The sequence below is a fragment of the Eumetopias jubatus genome, unplaced genomic scaffold (genome assembly GCF_037043125.1).
Source record: "Eumetopias jubatus isolate StellerSeaLion01/CBP00866 unplaced genomic scaffold, mEumJub1_p1.0 scaffold_7, whole genome shotgun sequence".
NCBI lineage: Eukaryota > Metazoa > Chordata > Mammalia > Carnivora > Otariidae > Eumetopias > Eumetopias jubatus.
In genome coordinates, this window is record NW_028274813.1 from 58,014,452 (window position 1) to 58,032,612 (window position 18,161).

General features: G+C 36.3%; 1 protein-coding gene across 1 annotated transcript in view; it reads left to right on the forward strand.

Annotated features, from left to right (window-relative positions):
• Window positions 1-18,161, forward strand: part of SEC23A (SEC23 homolog A, COPII component) — a 61,056-nt gene that overhangs the window by 23,026 nt on the left and 19,869 nt on the right. Inside the window, exons 11-14 of the mRNA XM_028101504.2 lie at window positions 1,631-1,711; window positions 3,047-3,136; window positions 4,325-4,431; window positions 10,489-10,642. Coding sequence (XP_027957305.1) covers window positions 1,631-1,711; window positions 3,047-3,136; window positions 4,325-4,431; window positions 10,489-10,642 — 432 coding nt within the window. The remainder of the gene's footprint in view (window positions 1-1,630; window positions 1,712-3,046; window positions 3,137-4,324; window positions 4,432-10,488; window positions 10,643-18,161) is intronic.

Consider the following 18,161-nt stretch of genomic DNA (forward strand, 5'->3'; position numbering starts at 1 on the left):
AAGCCCCACATTGGGCATGAAGCCTACTTTAAAAAAAAAAAGCAACTTAGTTTTGAAAGAAAGATAAGATTAACACTTGATAGAGTGTAATAACAGATTATAAAAGTCATGTAAAGGTTTAGGGAAGAAACATGAATGTATGCAGGTTACAATTTATTCTTCATGATAAGTGGTTTTATAGTGACTTATAGTGGTTTTGAAAGATGGCAAACTGTAAGTTGGTTGACGAGAACACATTTTAGTTAGGATCCCACGTGAGGAGAGGTAAAGAAGTGAGAATCAGTCTGGTATATTTGGGGAAACTTCCCAGTGAGAGTGAATGGTTTTTATTGCAGTGTAAGGGAAATAGTTTTAATTATGTGGTTGGTTGTAGTTTGGAGATGCATGTCTAGGCAGAAGAAGCCATTGTAAATTAGTGAAGAACAGTGTTTCGGGAAAAATTTGTCTGACAATAGTATTCAGTTTGTCAGGAAAAAGAATCTCAAGAAAAGTGAATTAGGCTTTCTAATTTTTTTTCTTTAAAGATTTTATATTTATTTATTTATTTATTTGACAGAAAGAGCAAACACAAGCAGGGGGTAGTGGCAGAGGCAAAGGGAGAAGCAGGCTTCCTGCTGAGCAGGGAGCCCGATGTGTGACTGGATCCCAGAATCCTGGGATCATGACCTGAGCCAAAGGCAGACACTCAACAGACTGAGCCACCCAGGCGCCCCCTAATTTTTTTGATAGAATGTAACAATAGCTTAAATTTTGGTGTCAGTAGAGATTGGAAAGAAACCAATCTTGGTGACAGATTTTCTAAGGGAGGAAAAACAAGATAGTGTTTAAGGCTTTGGATTAGGATGTATGAATTTTTTTTTTAATTTTAATCCAATTAACGTATAGTGAGTGTATTATTAATTTCAGAGATCAGTTGCATGTAACACCTAGTGTTCGTCACATCATGTGCCCTCCTTAATGCCCATTACCCAGTTACCCCATCCTCCCACACACCTCCCCTACAGCAACCCTCAATTTGTTTCCTGTAGTTAAGAGTCTCTTATGGTTTGTCTCCCTCTCTGATTTCCCTTATTTTGTTTTTCCTTCCCTTTTCCTATAATAGGATGTATGAATTTTTGGTATGGTTTTATTTTGAATTGAGGGTGAAGTTTCCAAATGGAGACCTCCTATGGGCAGTTGGAAATAGAGTATTAAAGTTAGGTCGGGACTAGATTTTATTTTATTTTATTTTTATTTATTTATTTTTAAAGTTATAGTGAGCTGTATATATATATTTTTTAAAGATTTTATTTATTCATGAGAGACAGAGAGGCAGAGGGAGAAGCAGGCTGCCTGCTGAGCAGGGAGTCGAATGCGGGACTAGATCCCAGGACCCCAGGATCATGACCTGAGCCAAAGGAAGACGCTTAACCATCTGAGCCACCCAGGCGCCCAGGACTAGATTTTAAATTTGGGAGTTACCAACCTAGAAGTGCCCAGTGATTCATTATTTCTAACATTAGCATGTTTTCATTGACTTTTAAGTTTTAAATATGGAAAAAAAAATGTCTATTCTTACATACTTACAGTTGAGTGTGTTTGAACTTATCTTTGACTACACTGAAGTTTTCACTGTGTTCTTATTTTGCAGACCTCAAGGGAAATAAAGATTTCAGGAGCTATTGGACCCTGTGTGTCTCTCAATTCTAAAGGACCTTGTGTATCTGAAAATGTAAGTCACCTTTACTCTAAAAAGAAAATATAGTTATTTCAAAGGGCAGACCAACAAGAGACCTGGAGTGGCAGTCTATAGCATTCCTTTCAAAATTATTATGTGGGCTAAGTTTTCAGTAGAATGTGGTTCAGCTTCCATTGGTATAATCTGTTTGTGGTCACTCCTTTTGCTTACCCCTTTTAACATCTACCCCTAAATTTAAACCTTTTGTACTGTAACCAATCTCCTATTTTTTATGCCTAAGTTATTCCTTGCCCCAGTGTGTCTAAAAAAACCCAAAAACTGTGATTTAGAAATTTGGAAACTTCTGAAAGTCGAAATACAAAATTTTTTTTTGTTAGTAGGATTTCCAGCAAAGCAACCAAGTTAGCCAGATTTTAGTTTCAGTTCCTTTCTTTTTTGTTATCCCATCTAGTGGTCATATAATATACTTTAAAATGGTGGAATTATATAGCTGTAGAGAGGATGATGGGACAGATAACAAAGTGAGTAATCATCTCTAAAAATACAGAGTTTAAAAATTAATTTGAAGCAGTTTGCATGGTAAAAATTCATATCTAAGACATGTTTTTGGGAATCAGACTGCTTACATTATAGAATTCTGATCTAGAGAACCTATATTCATATGTGCATATATTATGTTAAATCGATAACTCTTTACACAGATTAAATAGTTGGTTAGAAGGATAGTGTTAGTTGTAATTATGTCATTAAATGGTGTATTTTTTTTTAATCATTAAATGATGTATACTTTTAGGGGCACCTGGGTGGCTCAGTCGTTAAACATCTGCCTTCAGCTCAGATCATGATCCCAGGGTCCTGGGATGGAGTCCCACATTGGACTTCTTACTCATCGGGGAACCTGCTTCTCCCTCTGCCTGCCACTCCCCCTGCTTGTGCTCTCTCTGTCAAATAAATAAATAAAAATCTTTAAAAATAAAAAAATAAATATGTATACTTTTAAAGTCTACAATATGAAGAATTTGTATCAATACTTAGCAAGAATTTGAATTATAATTTTGTGTAAGAATTGCTTGATTTTAATAACATTTATATGACCTTTAAAAATCTTAAGCTTTTAACATTCATTAAGTTAGTTAGAAATGTGAAACAGTTTTTCTTACTGCAGTTTTTTCCTCCCCTTTTTACCTTAATATATATTATAGTAATAGATTGGGGGTGCCTGGCTGGCTCAGTCAGTGGAACATGCTACTGTTGATCTTGGAGTTGTGAGTTCGAGCCCCACCTTGGGTATAGAGATTACTTAAAAGCAAAATCTTTTAAAAAATTGTGTTCTCTAGCTTTCACACATACTGTGTGTTATTTTTACAGGAAATAGGAACAGGTGGCACTTGTCAGTGGAAGATATGTGGACTCAGCCCCACTACAACCTTAGCTATATATTTTGAGGTTGTCAATCAGGTATGACTTTTTGTATTAGAAGTACTCAATTTAGGCCATAAATATTTCATATTTTTTTCCAATAGTAATTATGACTTGAAGATTAATCTGTTTTGGAATTTTTGTTTGTCATTTTCTGTTTTGCAAGACTAAACTCCTTGGTAAGAGGATAAACTATAATAGAAAGAGATGTTAGGGAGACCCACAAATGCCTAACATTGGGCAACCCAGCTTTTTGTCTCAGTTTTCTTTTTATTTTTTCTGTCTTAATATAAAATTGAAGCATAAATAAAATCTTAATAAATTCTGTACTAGCTCTGCATTTTTGTAATTAGGCATCGAGCTCCTCCTAGTTGCCACAGGGTATATAACAATATATGAAACCCCTACAAGAAAGTTTAATATGTCAAAATTCATAGAAAACGATTGGAAGGTAAAGATTCTAATATTTGAAAAGTTTTTTTTCTGGTATAGGAGGAAGTTATATTAGGAATGATATAATGTACAAATTACTGACTTATATACCAGTAGTTAATTAGGCATAAAATGAACCACAAAATATTAATGGTCAGCTTTCCTAAGACCGGTACAGGAATTTTTTTGTTTATCCATCAGAATTTGTGGAAAAAATAGTGGCTCTTACTGACCAAATAAATAAAGAAATAAAGAATGCTTATTGTCAAAGGTCGTGAACAAAGTTTCTCGTATTGACCACTTGCTATTTCTTTCTGAGGATCATTTATTATAAATTACCATTGGGTTCTTCTTATTAATGGTTTTCCATTAGTCATCTGTTCATCATGTGATTATCTTCCTAAAAGTTCTGTTTTCATCTCATATACTGAGGGGAGAAGGACTTGTTCAGTTTCTCTTTATCCAGCTACTATTTGGCGAAATTGCTTTACTTATGCCTTTGCCATATCTGTTAATTTCTTTACACTTCTCTCTCCATTTTGTTCTTTCACATCCCTCTGATTATATATTACTTGAAATTGATATCCTAGCTGGACTGACTTCTCTTATGCTTCATCATTTTTCCCCTTTCCCAGATAACATTTCTCTTTTATGTGGCAAATCACAATTGTTTGGTATGCATTGGAAACAAACATCCTTCTAATCGATTTTAGAATGAATTTCATTAATGCTAGGGAGACTGTATGATAACACTGTAATAGATTTTGCTTAGATTTTACTCTTGTTTTTATATAGCATAATGCTCCAATTCCTCAAGGAGGGCGTGGTGCAATCCAGTTTGTGACTCAGTATCAGCATTCAAGTGGGCAGAGACGCATCCGAGTGACCACCATCGCTAGGAAGTAAGTTGTATTTGTTAGAGATTTAATTTGCATATTAAAACTATTCTGGGTCATGTTTCCAAACTGGGTTTCTGTTTTGAGCAACATCTATAACAAGAAAGTGAACATTTATGACTAATAGCATTTTATTTCTTTCTAATCCAGCTTATTGGCTAAAATATTCATTGTTAGGAACTGTGAAGTAACTTAAAAAATGACTCCTAACACACATTCTTCAAAATACTCTTTTATTTACCATATTCCTCTGAGAGGAGGAGAAAAACTAATAAACATTATCCTATAATAGGCAATAATAATATATATATACATATAATAATAGCATTACTTTTCAATTGATAAAGCTTTTTTTTTTGAAAGATTTTATTTGTTTATTTGATAGAGAGCACAAGTAGGGAAAGTGGGGGAGGGAAAAGCAGGCTTCCCGCTGAGCAGGGAGCCTGATGCAGGACTTGATCCCAGGACCCTGGGATCATGACCTGAGCTGAAAGTAGATGCTTAACCGACTGAGCCACCCAAGTGCTCCTGATGATAAAGTTCTTAGCTACTTTTATTATTATGTATTTTTTTCAGGTTTTTATTAGTCATTTAATTCATTTACCAAGCTTTATTCACTGGCTTATTTGTGGATTAGGTACTTTGGGGGCAGGCTATGGAAGGCAAAGCTCTTTAACATACTTGGTCTGCTATATGATGTGGAATAGACCAGTCCTCAAAACTCTGTAGTGAAAGGACAGTTGTTTTTTTCCTTCCAATTTTTTGGAGACTAATACTTTTTTTTTTTTAAAGATTTTATTTATTTATTCATGAGAGACAGAGAGAGAGAGAGAGAGAGAGAAGCAGAGGGAGAAGCAGGCTCCCAAGGAGCAGGGAGCCCAATGCGGGACTCGATCCCAGGACCCTGGGATCACGACCCGAGCTGAAGACAGACGCTTAACCATCTGAGCCACCCAGGCGCCCGACTAATACTTTTATTAAATACGATAAAAATGAATTACTAGAAACTTAAAAAATTCAAAATACAAGTCCCTATTTTTATTATTAGATTTATTGGACAAAAAATTATTTTGTTAAATCGCTTAAAAATTTCTAAACATTTATTCTTAGTTTTTCTTCTTTATTTATTTATTGAGAGAGAGAGAGAGAATGGTAGAGAGAGAGCATGAGAGGGAAGAAGGTCAGAGGGAGAAGCAGACTCCCTGCTGAGCAGGGAGCCCAATGCGGGACTCAATCCTGGGACTCCAGGATCATGACCTGAGCCGAAGGCAGTTGCTTAACCAACTGAGCCACCCAGGCACCCTCTTAGTTTCTCTTCTTACCTCATGGCGAACTGGCACTGGGTTTGCATACCACACTTTGCATAGTACTGGTTGAGACCACAAAAGGTGAAAGTCTCTTAACAGTTAATATTATAAGGTATCATTTTATGTAACAAAGTCATGTCCTACATTTCTTGAGGTAGTTACAGTTTCCACAAGGGAGTAATAGGGCATACCAGATGCCTTTTCTTATTCATATCTATATGATATATCCTGAATAAGGCAAAAGAGAGAGTTGATTAGTATAAACTTACCTGATTTAAGCATGGGCTAGAAAATGGACACAGAAAGCATTGGAGCTCTCATTTTATTGAACTGTATTTAAACTCTGGCTTCATTCCTGAAAACCATGAGATTGTTTTGGTGAGAGACAGACATTAGCCTTATGCTTGAACTGAGTTTCGGTTGGGTGGTCTATTGCTTAGCAAAGGATTGTGCATAGATTTACTGTCCTCCTCTTTTACCTTGCTTTGACTTAAAATCCTGGACCAATGTCAAGAAAATACATTATTCATTTGAACTAAAAATGCCAACTGACTGAGCATTCACTTGGATTTGTTCATATTTCGGATCAGGAACTTGGATGTTTTGATTCTTGGCAAACATGTCAGTTTATTTATGCCCCCTCAATACTCACACATTCACACGTGCGTGGGCACATGAATGTGCAACTTAAATTGGACATTCAAAACATTTTCTTACGGAAACCACTGGACATACCAAGTTGAGGGATATTTTATAAAGCTGCTGACTTAGACTTGTCAAAAATGTCTTGGAAGGCAAGCAAAGCATTAGTAACCAGTCCAGATTAAAGGAGATTGAAGCAATGTTATGACTAAAGCCAATATGTGATTTTGGGTTAAATCCTGTGTCAGGAGAAATTTTGCTCTAGAGAACACTATGGAGACAATTGGAGAAATTTGAATATGGTTTATATATCGGATAATGTTATATCAATGTTTAATTTCATGAATGTGATAATTAAGGCTATATAAGAATATAAGATAATTGCCTTGTTCTTAGGAGATATACATTGAAGTTTTCAAGGGAGAGGTCATCATATCTCTAACTTAAGAAGTTTGGCAAAGGAAAAAGTATGTTTGTGTATGAAAGAAGTGAGAATGATAAAGCAAATGTTAAAATGCCAACAACTGATAAATCTAGATGATGGATATATAGGAGTTTATTCTAGTCATAGCTTTTTTTTTCTTTTTTTTAAGATTCATTTGTTTATTTGAGAGAAAGAGACAGAATGAGTGGGAGGGGTAGAGGGAGAGGGAGACTCTCAAGCTGACTCTGCACTGAGTGTGGAGCTGGACGCAGGGCTCCATCTCACAATCCTGACATCATGACCTGAGCCGAAACCAAGAGTTAAGATGCTTAACCAACCTCCCAGGCACCCCACCAGTCATAGCTTTTATGTTTAAAATAATGTTTTTTGGGGGGGCCCCTGGGTGGCTCAGTCGTTGGGCATCGGCCTTCAGCTTAGGTCGTGATCCTGGGGTCCTGGGATCGAGCCCTGCATCGGGCTCCCTGCTCTGTGGGAAGCCTGCTTCTCCCTCTCCTACTCCCCCTGCTTGTGTTCCCTCTCTCGCTATGTCTCTCTCTGTCAAATAAATAAATAAAATCTTTAAAAAAAATTAAAAATAATGTTTGTTTTTTTTTTAAAGATTTATTTGAGAGAGTGAGCATGTTACATGAGCAGGGGGAGGGGGAGGGGAAGAGAGAGAGAGAATCCTCAAGCAGACTTCCCACTTAGCTCAGAGCCCAACTCAGGGCTTGGTGCCAGGACCCTGAGATCATGGCTTGAGCTGAAATCAAGAGCTGGCCGCTTAACTGATTGAGCCATCCAGGTTCCCCTGTTTAAAATATTCTTAAAGTGAAAAGTTTTTAAAAGTTAGGTAATAATCCAGTTAAGAAATGGGCAGAAGACGTGACATGAATAGATATTTTTTTAAAGAAGACATACAGATAACTAACAGACACATGAAAAGATGCTCAATATCACTCATCATCAGGGAAATACAAATCAAAACCACAATGAGATATCACCTTACACCTGCCAGAATGGCTAAAATTAACGACACAGGAAACAACAAATGTTGGCGAGTGTGTTGAGAAAGGGGAACCCTCTTACACTGTTGGTGGGAATGCAAACAGGTATAGCCACTCTGGAAAACAGGATAGAGGTTCCTCAGAAAGTTAAAAATAAGACTGCTGTATGACCCAGCAATTGCACTACTAGGTATTTACCCAAAGGATACAAAAATACTGATTCAAAGGGGCACATGCATCCCAATGTTTATAGCAGCATTATCAACAATAGCCAAACTATTGAAAGAGCCCAGATGTCCATCGACTGATGAATGGATAAAGAAGAGGTGGAAAAAAAAAAAAAAAAATATATATATATATATAAATATTTTATTGCTTTGGATGGTTGAGTGAATATCATCCAAAAGAATGAAATATTGCCATTTGCAATGATGTGGATAGAGCTAGAATGTATTATGCTAAATGAAATAAGTCAGAGAAAGACAAATACTATATGATTTCACTCATACATGGAATTTAAGAAATAAAACAGATGAGCATGAAAAAAAGGCAAACCATAAACCAGACTTTTTTTTTTTTTTTAAAGTAGATTCCATGTCAAGGGTTGAACTCATGACCTGAGATCAAGACCTGAGCTGAAATCAAGAGTCTGATGTTTAACTGGGCCAGGCACCCTTAAAACACATTCTTAACTATAAAGTACAACAGGGTTGCTGGAGGAGAGGTGGGCGGGGAATGGGCCAGATGGGTAATGGGCATTAAGGAGGGCACTTGTTTAGTACAGAGTGCTTGTGCTCTCTCGCTCTCTCCCAAATAAATAAATCTTTAAAGAAAACCCATATATTTCTTTAAAAAAATAAAATAAGTTTGATTTGAAACTAGTTGTAAGAATTACAGTGAAATGGGGATATTGGAAATGCAGAAGACAGATTTTACCATGTGAGTAAACTCTTAAAACTTGATTTTAAGGGCACAATTTTTAAGTTACAGCTAAATAAGTTTTAATTAGTAAATATGCATGTGTTTACTTGTCAGTGTAATTAAAATGTCATCTTTATGTTTCAGTTTGAAGCAAGTGAATATCATGGTCATCTAAGTTGGGAAAATGTTGATTTTGATAATTTTATTTTGAGTTCTTTGAGTTTTTTAAATTAAAATTTAATACTTAAACTATTAGTATAACCACTCATTGTTTAAGTTACATTAGAAAACAATTTCAAAATTACTAGTTCTTATTCTTTTACTCATTCTCATTCTTTTCTGCCTCTTGTCTGTTTCACTAGACTGAGATACTTAACGGTTGTTAGTCATCTGGAAAATATTAAAAAATTGTGTATTTGAAAAAAATTAAAAATAGAGGAAGAAGAGAGAAGAATTTTTCAAAATGTTACTGCCTGAATTTTCTGGGGATTACTCCTTACATCTTTGAGTCATGCAAAAGTGGTGTAGCTTTTCAAAAGTCCTTAAGTATTGCCAGACTTGCTTAAAGTGAGGTACTTTAGAATTAGGATCAGCTGAAGTATTACAAAACTTTGTGAGGGCGCCTGGGTGGCTCAGTTGGTTAGGCGACTGCTCGGGTCATGATCCTGGAGTCCCGGGATCAAGTCCTGCATCGGGCTCCCTGCTCAGGGAGTCTGCTTCTCCCTCTGACCCTCTTTCCTCTCGTGCTCTCTATCTCTCTTTCTCTCTCTCTCTCAAATAAATAAATAAAATCTTTAAAAAAAAAAACTTTGTGAAACATTAAACTAACAAACAAAAACTGTTGCTGTGTCTACGCAGGATCAGTTTGACTTGATTGGATTTATAGAACATGTGAATTTAATAAATGACTGCTGTTTTATACTTAATAGCAAATTAATCCCTTAAACTAAAATTTTCACTTAACTAACTTTTGATTAGTTGTAGTCAGTATATTAGCATAGAGAGAAAAGAATACAAAGAGACTTTAATTATATAATTTTTTATCATTAATAGTTGAATTAAAGACCAAATGAGAAAACAGTTTTGGGTAATTTTGTTCATTTTCCAGGTTGGTAAATGAGAATTATTTAGGCTGCGGGGAAAACTTTTATTTTTGTTGTATTTCCATGTTTCTGCCTTTAGAAAATTGAAGAAATAAAATTGAAAGTCTGATACAGAGACTTGTGTATCTGTGTGCACATGCATACACACATATATACCTGTGCTTTTTCTTTACTTGTAAAAATCTTAATGTTTTGGGGCGCCTGGGTGGCTCAGTCGTTAAGCGTCTGCCTTCGGCTCAGGTCATGGTCCCAGGGTCCTGGGATCGAGCCCCGCATCGGGCTTCCTGCTCCACGGGAAGCCTGCTTCTCCCTCTCCCACTCCCCCTGCTTGTGTTCCCTCTCTCGCTGTGTCTCTCTCTGTCAAATAAATAAATAAAATAAAATAAAAAAATCTTAATGTTTTAAGGAGTATGTTTGGAGATCTATCTTTACAATTATATTAGAGGACTTTATTAGGTTTGGATATATTTTTCTGAAAAATAATGCTATACTGAAACTGCTATTAGTGATTTTAAAAATGCTGGTTTTCTATGTAATGTTGGAATTTTCAAATATTGATGTAATTTTCTGCATCATTTTAATTTAAATCTGTGTGGTGGCCAGCTGTGATATTGTGACTTGAGTAATTCAGCAGCATCTCTATGCTTTCTTCTTGCCTTTAGCTGGGCAGATGCTCAAACTCAAATCCAAAACATTGCTGCGTCTTTTGACCAGGAGGCAGCTGCCATTCTTATGGCCCGGCTGGCAATCTATAGAGCAGAAACAGAGGAAGGACCAGATGTACTTAGATGGCTAGACAGACAGCTCATTCGACTGGTAAGAAGTAAACATTGCACTTTTCTCAATCTATATGCTTTTGTTTGTTGTAAGTATTTGTTGCTTTTGTTAAGTATCTCTTTCAACATACTTGACAATTTAACTGAAAGACTGTATGAGAGATTCCTATTCAAGTTGCTGAGAAAGGCATAGTAATGAATAGTAAGTATATTTATCTCTTTCAGTAAACTAAAATGCCTTTTTTCCTTAAAAGAAAAAGTGACACCTAAGTAACCTATTCTTTTTTTTTTTTTCTTTTCTTTTTTGGGGGCTGGTATCATATTGTTCCAAATTTAATCCTAAATTATTGTAAATTTTTTTAGGTTTTTTTTTGCATATTTTTTCTTCATTGCCATGGTTTTAGTATTTAAGAGGAGTTAATTGTGATATAAAAATTATATACATTAACATACAAAAATATAAGTAAGTATTGATTATCTGGATCTATTAGCAAAATGTGTGTTAGTAAAATTATTGATAATGCTGATTTACTTGGGTTTTTAATATAGCAGGAACCCAATACTTATATTTGGACCCACAATGCTTAGTTAAGTTCTATTCTTTTTTTTTTTAGATTTATTCATTTATTTGAGAAAGAGAGGGAGAGAGAGAACACGAGCACACAGAGGCAGAGGGAGAGGGAGAAACAGACTCTCTGCTGAGCAGGGAGCCTGTTGTGGGGCTTGATCCCAGGAGTCTGGGCTCATGACCTGAGTGGAAGGCAGACATTTAACTGACTGAGCCACCCAGACACCCCTCAAAATGAAGTGCCCCAATTAAATTTTATTCTTAATGCTACATTTTTACTCAGCAAACTCTGGCTTATTATTTTAGTCAAACACCCCGTTGAGAACTCTCTGCTAAGCTATTAGATTCCTGTTTGTAACAGGTTTTACACTTTGTTTGGATTTTCATGAAGTTTTTAAAACATTCTTGAGTGAACTAGTCTTTGTTTAGTATCATCCAGGACTTTTTTTTTTTTTCCACTTTACCTTCAAAGGTGTTTTTATACTAACCTCTCTTTTCAAGAGGAGGCATAAAACCTCTCATAGAGTCAACCACTGATTGAACACCATCGGTACAAATGCCAACCCAGTTCCTCCAAGATGAACCATTGTTTCTAGATAGGACGATAAAATATTAAATATATTTTGACCTTTGCTAGTTTGGGACAGCAGAAACATTTTCCTGAATCACACTACCATTTAGCAGTTTGACATGACAGTGCAATCTGTTGGCTCATCAACCTGAATAGAGAAGCTGTTATTTTTCAGCTGATTGCGTAAACCTCTTTAGCATCATGTGACGTTATCAATGCATTCACTTATTATATTGTTTTAAAATGGAACCTTTTCAGTTTCTCAGACTGCATCTTTTTTTAAGATTTATTTATTTTAGAGTGTGTGTGCGTGAGTGGGGGGAGGGACAGAGTGAGAGAGAGTCTTAAGCAGACTCCCCACTGAGCACGGAGCCCCACATGGGGCTCGATCTCATGAGCCATGAGATCATGACTTGAGCCAAAACCAAGAGTCAGAAGCTTAACCAACTGAGCCACCCAGACACCGCTCAGACTGCATCTTATCCTAGCATTTTACTTACTATAATTTTATATATTGGTGTTAGTAGGTTCTATTACTAGTTCTGTGACTTTTCTTTTTCTGGGTGAGAAGTTAGTAACCTGAAAGAGCTTGCTTCCTGAGCCTTTTCAATGAATGTGACTTTGTTTTAATAAACACTTTGTTGTTTTGAGAAGAAGGTGTTTAAAGTAATCAGCACCTTTATTTGCCAAATGGCTGTGGTTTGTAGTAAAGCTTTTGCTGTTTTGCTAGAACTGTTACTGCATATTACTGCATTACTGTCACATGTGACACAAAACTAAATAGTACAGCTTCAGTTATCAGCCCGCATAAAACCCATTGATAAGTAGGTTTCATTTGTAAAGATTGACCTTTTCTGTGTCCCTTATTGCCTAAGTGTAGTGAAATGACTTAGAAGATTGTAATTCTTCAGAATTCTCTGTGGGCTTCTGTTTGAATCTCTCTCTCTCTCTCACACCCGAACTTCAAATTTGCCATATTGTTTGACATGCTTGTAACACACAAACACTATTAATATATAAAACAGAATGGCCTTGTAAAGAACTAAATGAGACAGTTACAAAAAGTAAAAATTACAAAACCTACAATATAATTTACTTCTACACATTCTGTAATTTTATAGCATTACAATAGCAGCACAAGACTTCTGGGGATAGAGAATAGATGAGTCATGGCATGATGAAAATATTTTACTCTTATCTTCTGCCACACCAGTATAGCTTGTCTGTTCCTATAAGTCAGTCGGCAAATGTGTGTAAGAGGAAGTTGGTGGAGGTAATTTGAGGGAGAGGTTGACATTACCAGACTAGTGCCCTGCTTTCTGTGCAAAATAGCTTTTACCAGTTATTGGTGGCCTCCCTTATCATACGTCAAAAACTGAGAATGGAGTTCTCCAAATGAGCATAGTCCTACTGCATACTGACACATGGGACTGAAAGGTGCCTAAGAGAAATTGCTAACAGGTAACTTGGAAACCGTCTATCACTGTGGCTGGCATCATGTGGTATGCAAAGTTCAAAAAACAAATTAAAAAAAAAAACACAGTCTCTTACAGAACCCATAGTGACTAAGAGACCCTGATCTATGGTAAAAGTGGTGAGAATGTATCTTTACATTCTTTTAATTGATTGAATCAAATTGGCATACAGTTGAAGTGAAGCTCAAGGTGATGACCAATGAGCCTTTGTTACAGAGGCTGTTCTAACATTCATTTTTTGTATTGATTCTGTACTTCTGAAATTTCAGCTATAACAGTGATAACACAGAGAAGGGGTTAATAATACCTTTTAGGTACTATACTTTTCTAAGTTTTTTCCTAATGAAGAAAAATCTATGAAATTATACGAACAAACTTCTTCAATTTGGCATAGTGAATATAATTGTTTTCTTTTTTCTTGATGCCTAAGACTAATTTTCGTTAAAAATAAATATCTTTTTGGGGCACCTGGGTGGCCGACTCTTGGTTTTGGCTCAGATTGTGATCTCAGGATCGTGAGATTGAGCCCCGCATTGGACTCCCTGCTCAGTGTGGAGTCTGCTTGAAATTCTCTTTCCCTGTCCCTCTGCCTCTCCTGCTTATGCTCTGTCTCTGTCTCCCTCTAAGATAAATAAAGAAATCTTTTAAAAAACCCAAACATCTTTTTAAAAAATGTTTTGTAGATAATGGGCACTGTATGGGCAGATTGGTACTGTACCACATTTGCTTCTGACATTTTTAATGTAAGCCCTTGCTCCCCTTGGTCATAATCACTTAAGATACTGGTGTCAACATTGATTTGTCACCTACATCCAAACCTCTTGTTTGGGTCCATCTTGTGCCCACCTTCATGGATTTGTTCCTTACTTTTTTGACTCCTGACCTTTTCTGTTGAATGATACCCTTTTTACAACTTAAACTTGATATTTGATTTTTTTTTTCCTCTTTGACCATTGGTTTACCCTCTAACCACAAATTGTATTTTCCCTTTAGCTGTGCTGCTAGTTACAGTGGATAAACAGTTCATCTGATCAGACTTGGCCCAGGAGACCCTTGGGACTTTCCTGGCAAATCCTACCCCAGCCAGCTTTTTTCTTGTTATACCAGTGGGACCATGCACTTTAATTGTGCTGTTTTTTTGTTTTTTTGAAGAGAGAGTGGGGGTGGAGGAGCAGAGGGAGAATCTTCAGGAGGCTCCATGCCCAGCACAGACCCTGATGGGGGGCTTAATCTCAAAACCCTGAGATCATGATCTGAGCCAAAATCAAGAGTCGGAAGCTTAACCGACTGAGCCACCCAGGAGCCCCTGTTGTGCTGTTTTTAAAGATGACCACGTTTGTCGTTACCATTTTCTTATAGAGGTTAGGCTTTGACCGTTAGGGCCTTTTATGTGTCTGCCTTTATGTATAAATAGTTACTAAATTAAAGACAGGACTAGATTTCTTGTTAAGTGTTGTTATTTTCCTAAAGAAAATTATTGTTGCCTTATCTGCCCAATCTTATTACTTCTAAATAACTCAAACCATGGATCTTTGATATACCTTCTTTATTCTTCAGTCTGTTTTTCTTTTTCATCTGTGTTAGTGTTTTGGTTAGGTTGTAAATAAGGACTATTCCTCATGATTCCAGTAATTAATGCAAGGCACTTGATAAGTGTTCAAAAAAATTTTTAAGAAGTAACTCAAAGTGAGATGCCTAGGTGGCTCAGTTGGCTCAGGTCATGATCCCACAGCCCTGGGATGGAGTCCCACATCGGGCTCCTTGCTCAGCGGGGGCCTGCTTCCCCTTCTGCCTCTGCTCCCCCTGCTTGTGTGTTGTCCCTCTCTGGCTGAGAAATAAATAAAATCTTTGAAAGAAAAGTAACTCAAAGATTAGAAATATATGTTTGTTTTTAAAAAGTTTTGCAAATTTTGTATTGTTATCTGTGATAAAGTTTGGCTATATTTATCGAAAAATTAGGTTAATACACATTTAACTTCTGGATGCAGAAAGATTTCTTTTTTTAGGAGGGAAGGCGGGAGGGACAGAGGGAGAGAGAGAATCTTAAGCAGGCTCCACATCCAGTGTGGGGCCTGATGCAGGGCCCGATCTCACAACCCTGAGGTCATGACCTGAGCCGATGCTTAACTGACTGAGCCACCCAGGTGCCCCTGATGCAGGATTTTTAACACAAAATAAAAAACAGGAGCCGTTAAATAAAAATATTAAAAAATTTTATTATGGGGCACCTGGGTGTTGGTTAAGTATCCAACTCTTGATTTTGGCTCAGATCATGATCTCAGGGTTGTGGGATCCAGCCCCACGTTGGGCTCCAAGATCAGCAGGGAGTCTGCTTCAGATTCTTTATCTCTTCCTCTGCCCTGCTCTCTCTCTCTAAAATAAATAAATCTTAAAAAAATAAAATAAAAGGTTTTATTACATTAAAGTGAAATTAAAAATCTGTGTGGTAAGGGTGCCTGGGTGGCTCAGTCAGTTAAGCGTCTGCCTTTGGCTCGGGTCATGATCCCAGGATCCTGGGATGGAGCCCTGCATCGGGCTTCCTGCTGAGCGGGGAGTCTGTTTCTCCTTCTCCCTCTGCCCTTCTTCCCAGCTTGTGCCCTCTCCCTCTCTCCTCTCAAATAAATAAAATCTTAAAAAAATAAAATCTGTGTGGTAAAAATACTATTATCAAAATTTAATGCCAACTAGTATGTATGACTTATTCTTATACGACATATTCTTATACATATAACAGAATGTGGAAATTTTCGTATATATATCCTCTTACAAATCAGTAAGATATGGGTAAAAACCGAGTAAAGATCAGGAACAAGGAATTACCAGAAGAAGGAATGCAAATGACCAGTAAACATATGAAAAAATTATCAATCTTATTTATAATCAAAGTTAGAAAATAGAACAAGGTAACAATTTTTATCTGTCAAACTAATAAGAATTAGAAAAACAATAATGCTTAAAAGTTGCTTAGTATTCAGGGAAATGAAAGACAGCTTCATAGCTTGTAGGTTTGGAGTATGAACTGTACAACTTTTATAAACATCTGTATAACCTTACGTATAGAAGGCAGTTGATGACATATGTCAGAAGCTTAAAAACTGCCTTTTACCTAGAAATTCTACCTCTTAAGAATTTATTCTAGAGATATAACAGGATAAATACAAATGCTCATAATGAAGGATTGGATAAGATTGTTATGGTATATATTTTAATATAGTGGAAAGCTCTTCAGCCATTAAAAATGAAATGATTGTTTAGGGATATGAAAATAAATGTTCATAATACAAGTAAAAATTTTGGACATAAGTATCAAATATGTCCCACTCTAAAAATTAGCCTTTTGGAAATCCATGGTTACCCAAGCATAAAAGTCAATAATGTTGGGGCGCCTGGGTGGCGCTCAGTCTTTAAGCGTCTGCCTTCGGCTCAGATGATGATCCCAGGGTCCTGGGATCGAGCCCCACATTGGGCTCCCTGCTCGGCGGGAAGCCTGCTTCTCCCTCTCCCACTCCCCCTGCTAAATAAATAAATAAAATCTTTTAAAAAAAAATCAATAGTGTTTTTATTACCCTCATTAACCATAACATCAGATTTTCCTAATGCTTTATTTTAACAGAATTCCAGGCACAATTTAAAATGTGTATATTGTAATGTGATCAATAGTTCTGAATAATGTGTGACTACTGGTTTTGCTCACAGAATCTTTTCAGTGTATTTGACATTTTAGATTTCAGGTGTATCTGATATACAGATCAACAATTCAGGAGAGCTTTCCACAAATGGTGAAAATGTTCTGTAATCTGCACTGTCCATTACAGAAGTATTTACTACCCACATACAGCTGTTGAGCACTTGAAATATGGCTAGTGCAATTGAGGAACTGGAATTTTATTTAATTTCAATTTATTTAAATTGCTGCATTTAGCTAGTGGCTATCATATTGTACAGTGAACATTACTCTCTTAGTCTATAAGTTCATCAGTGAAGTATTATTAAGGGGCATTAAAGACAACAATACTCTTATTTTCAGATACCAAGATCTATTTTCTGAGGATTAGCTCTACAACCATAGCTTTTCTTGCGTGACAGTAGTTCTGAAATGATCTTTCCTCGAAGCCAAAAATGTGATCAAACCAATTATGCCTTTCTATGTGCTCTATACATAGTTGCATAAATAAATCATATAGTTGAACATTCCAGGAAGCAAAAGCAACTACACTAACTATAGCAGTGAATCCTTTGCTAGTTTTTACTTGTTATTTGTGCCCTTGATCATATGTGAGAACTGTGCTGAACATTGCCAGGCTATAGACCAGTTACATAAGTACTATAAAAAAATTTTCAGATCAGAGACTGTACAAGAACAAGAAGAAGCTAATGTTTGTTGAGGGCTTAGTGTTAGTCACTGTACTGAGCACTTTCTCATATGGATTATTTCAGTTATTTAGTTGCCTTTTGTCACATTATCATGGAGGGCTTACTTCTCGCTTGCCAGTATGTGTGCCTCCATTTACTTTATTTCCTTATTTCTGCCTTTGTGTTTCTTCTTTGTTTACCAGTTTACCTGTTTGTCTCAGATTTTCTTTTCCTCAGCTCTTCTTTCTTTTTTGGCATTGTTTCTATTGTAGACTTTTATATCATTAACTTGCTTTTACAACCCCTGTGGTATTTTGATAGTTGCATCTTCCTGTCAGGCTGTTGTCCTTTTTCAACAGAGTCTTAAGGGGCACATATTGAGCTCTTTTGGCCATTATCTAAGAATTCTTTATCAGATATGCTTAGTTTAAAAAAAATCAAAACATTGAAGATGAGTTGTTGCGCCGGAGCAATGTATTGTTTGCTTCTCAAATTCAAATATATTTTTTTGGGTGTAATCCTTCTCTTGGTAAGTCTGTAAGTAATTCCAATTTTATCCCTTATCAAGTATCTGCCTTCTAAAGAGTAATAG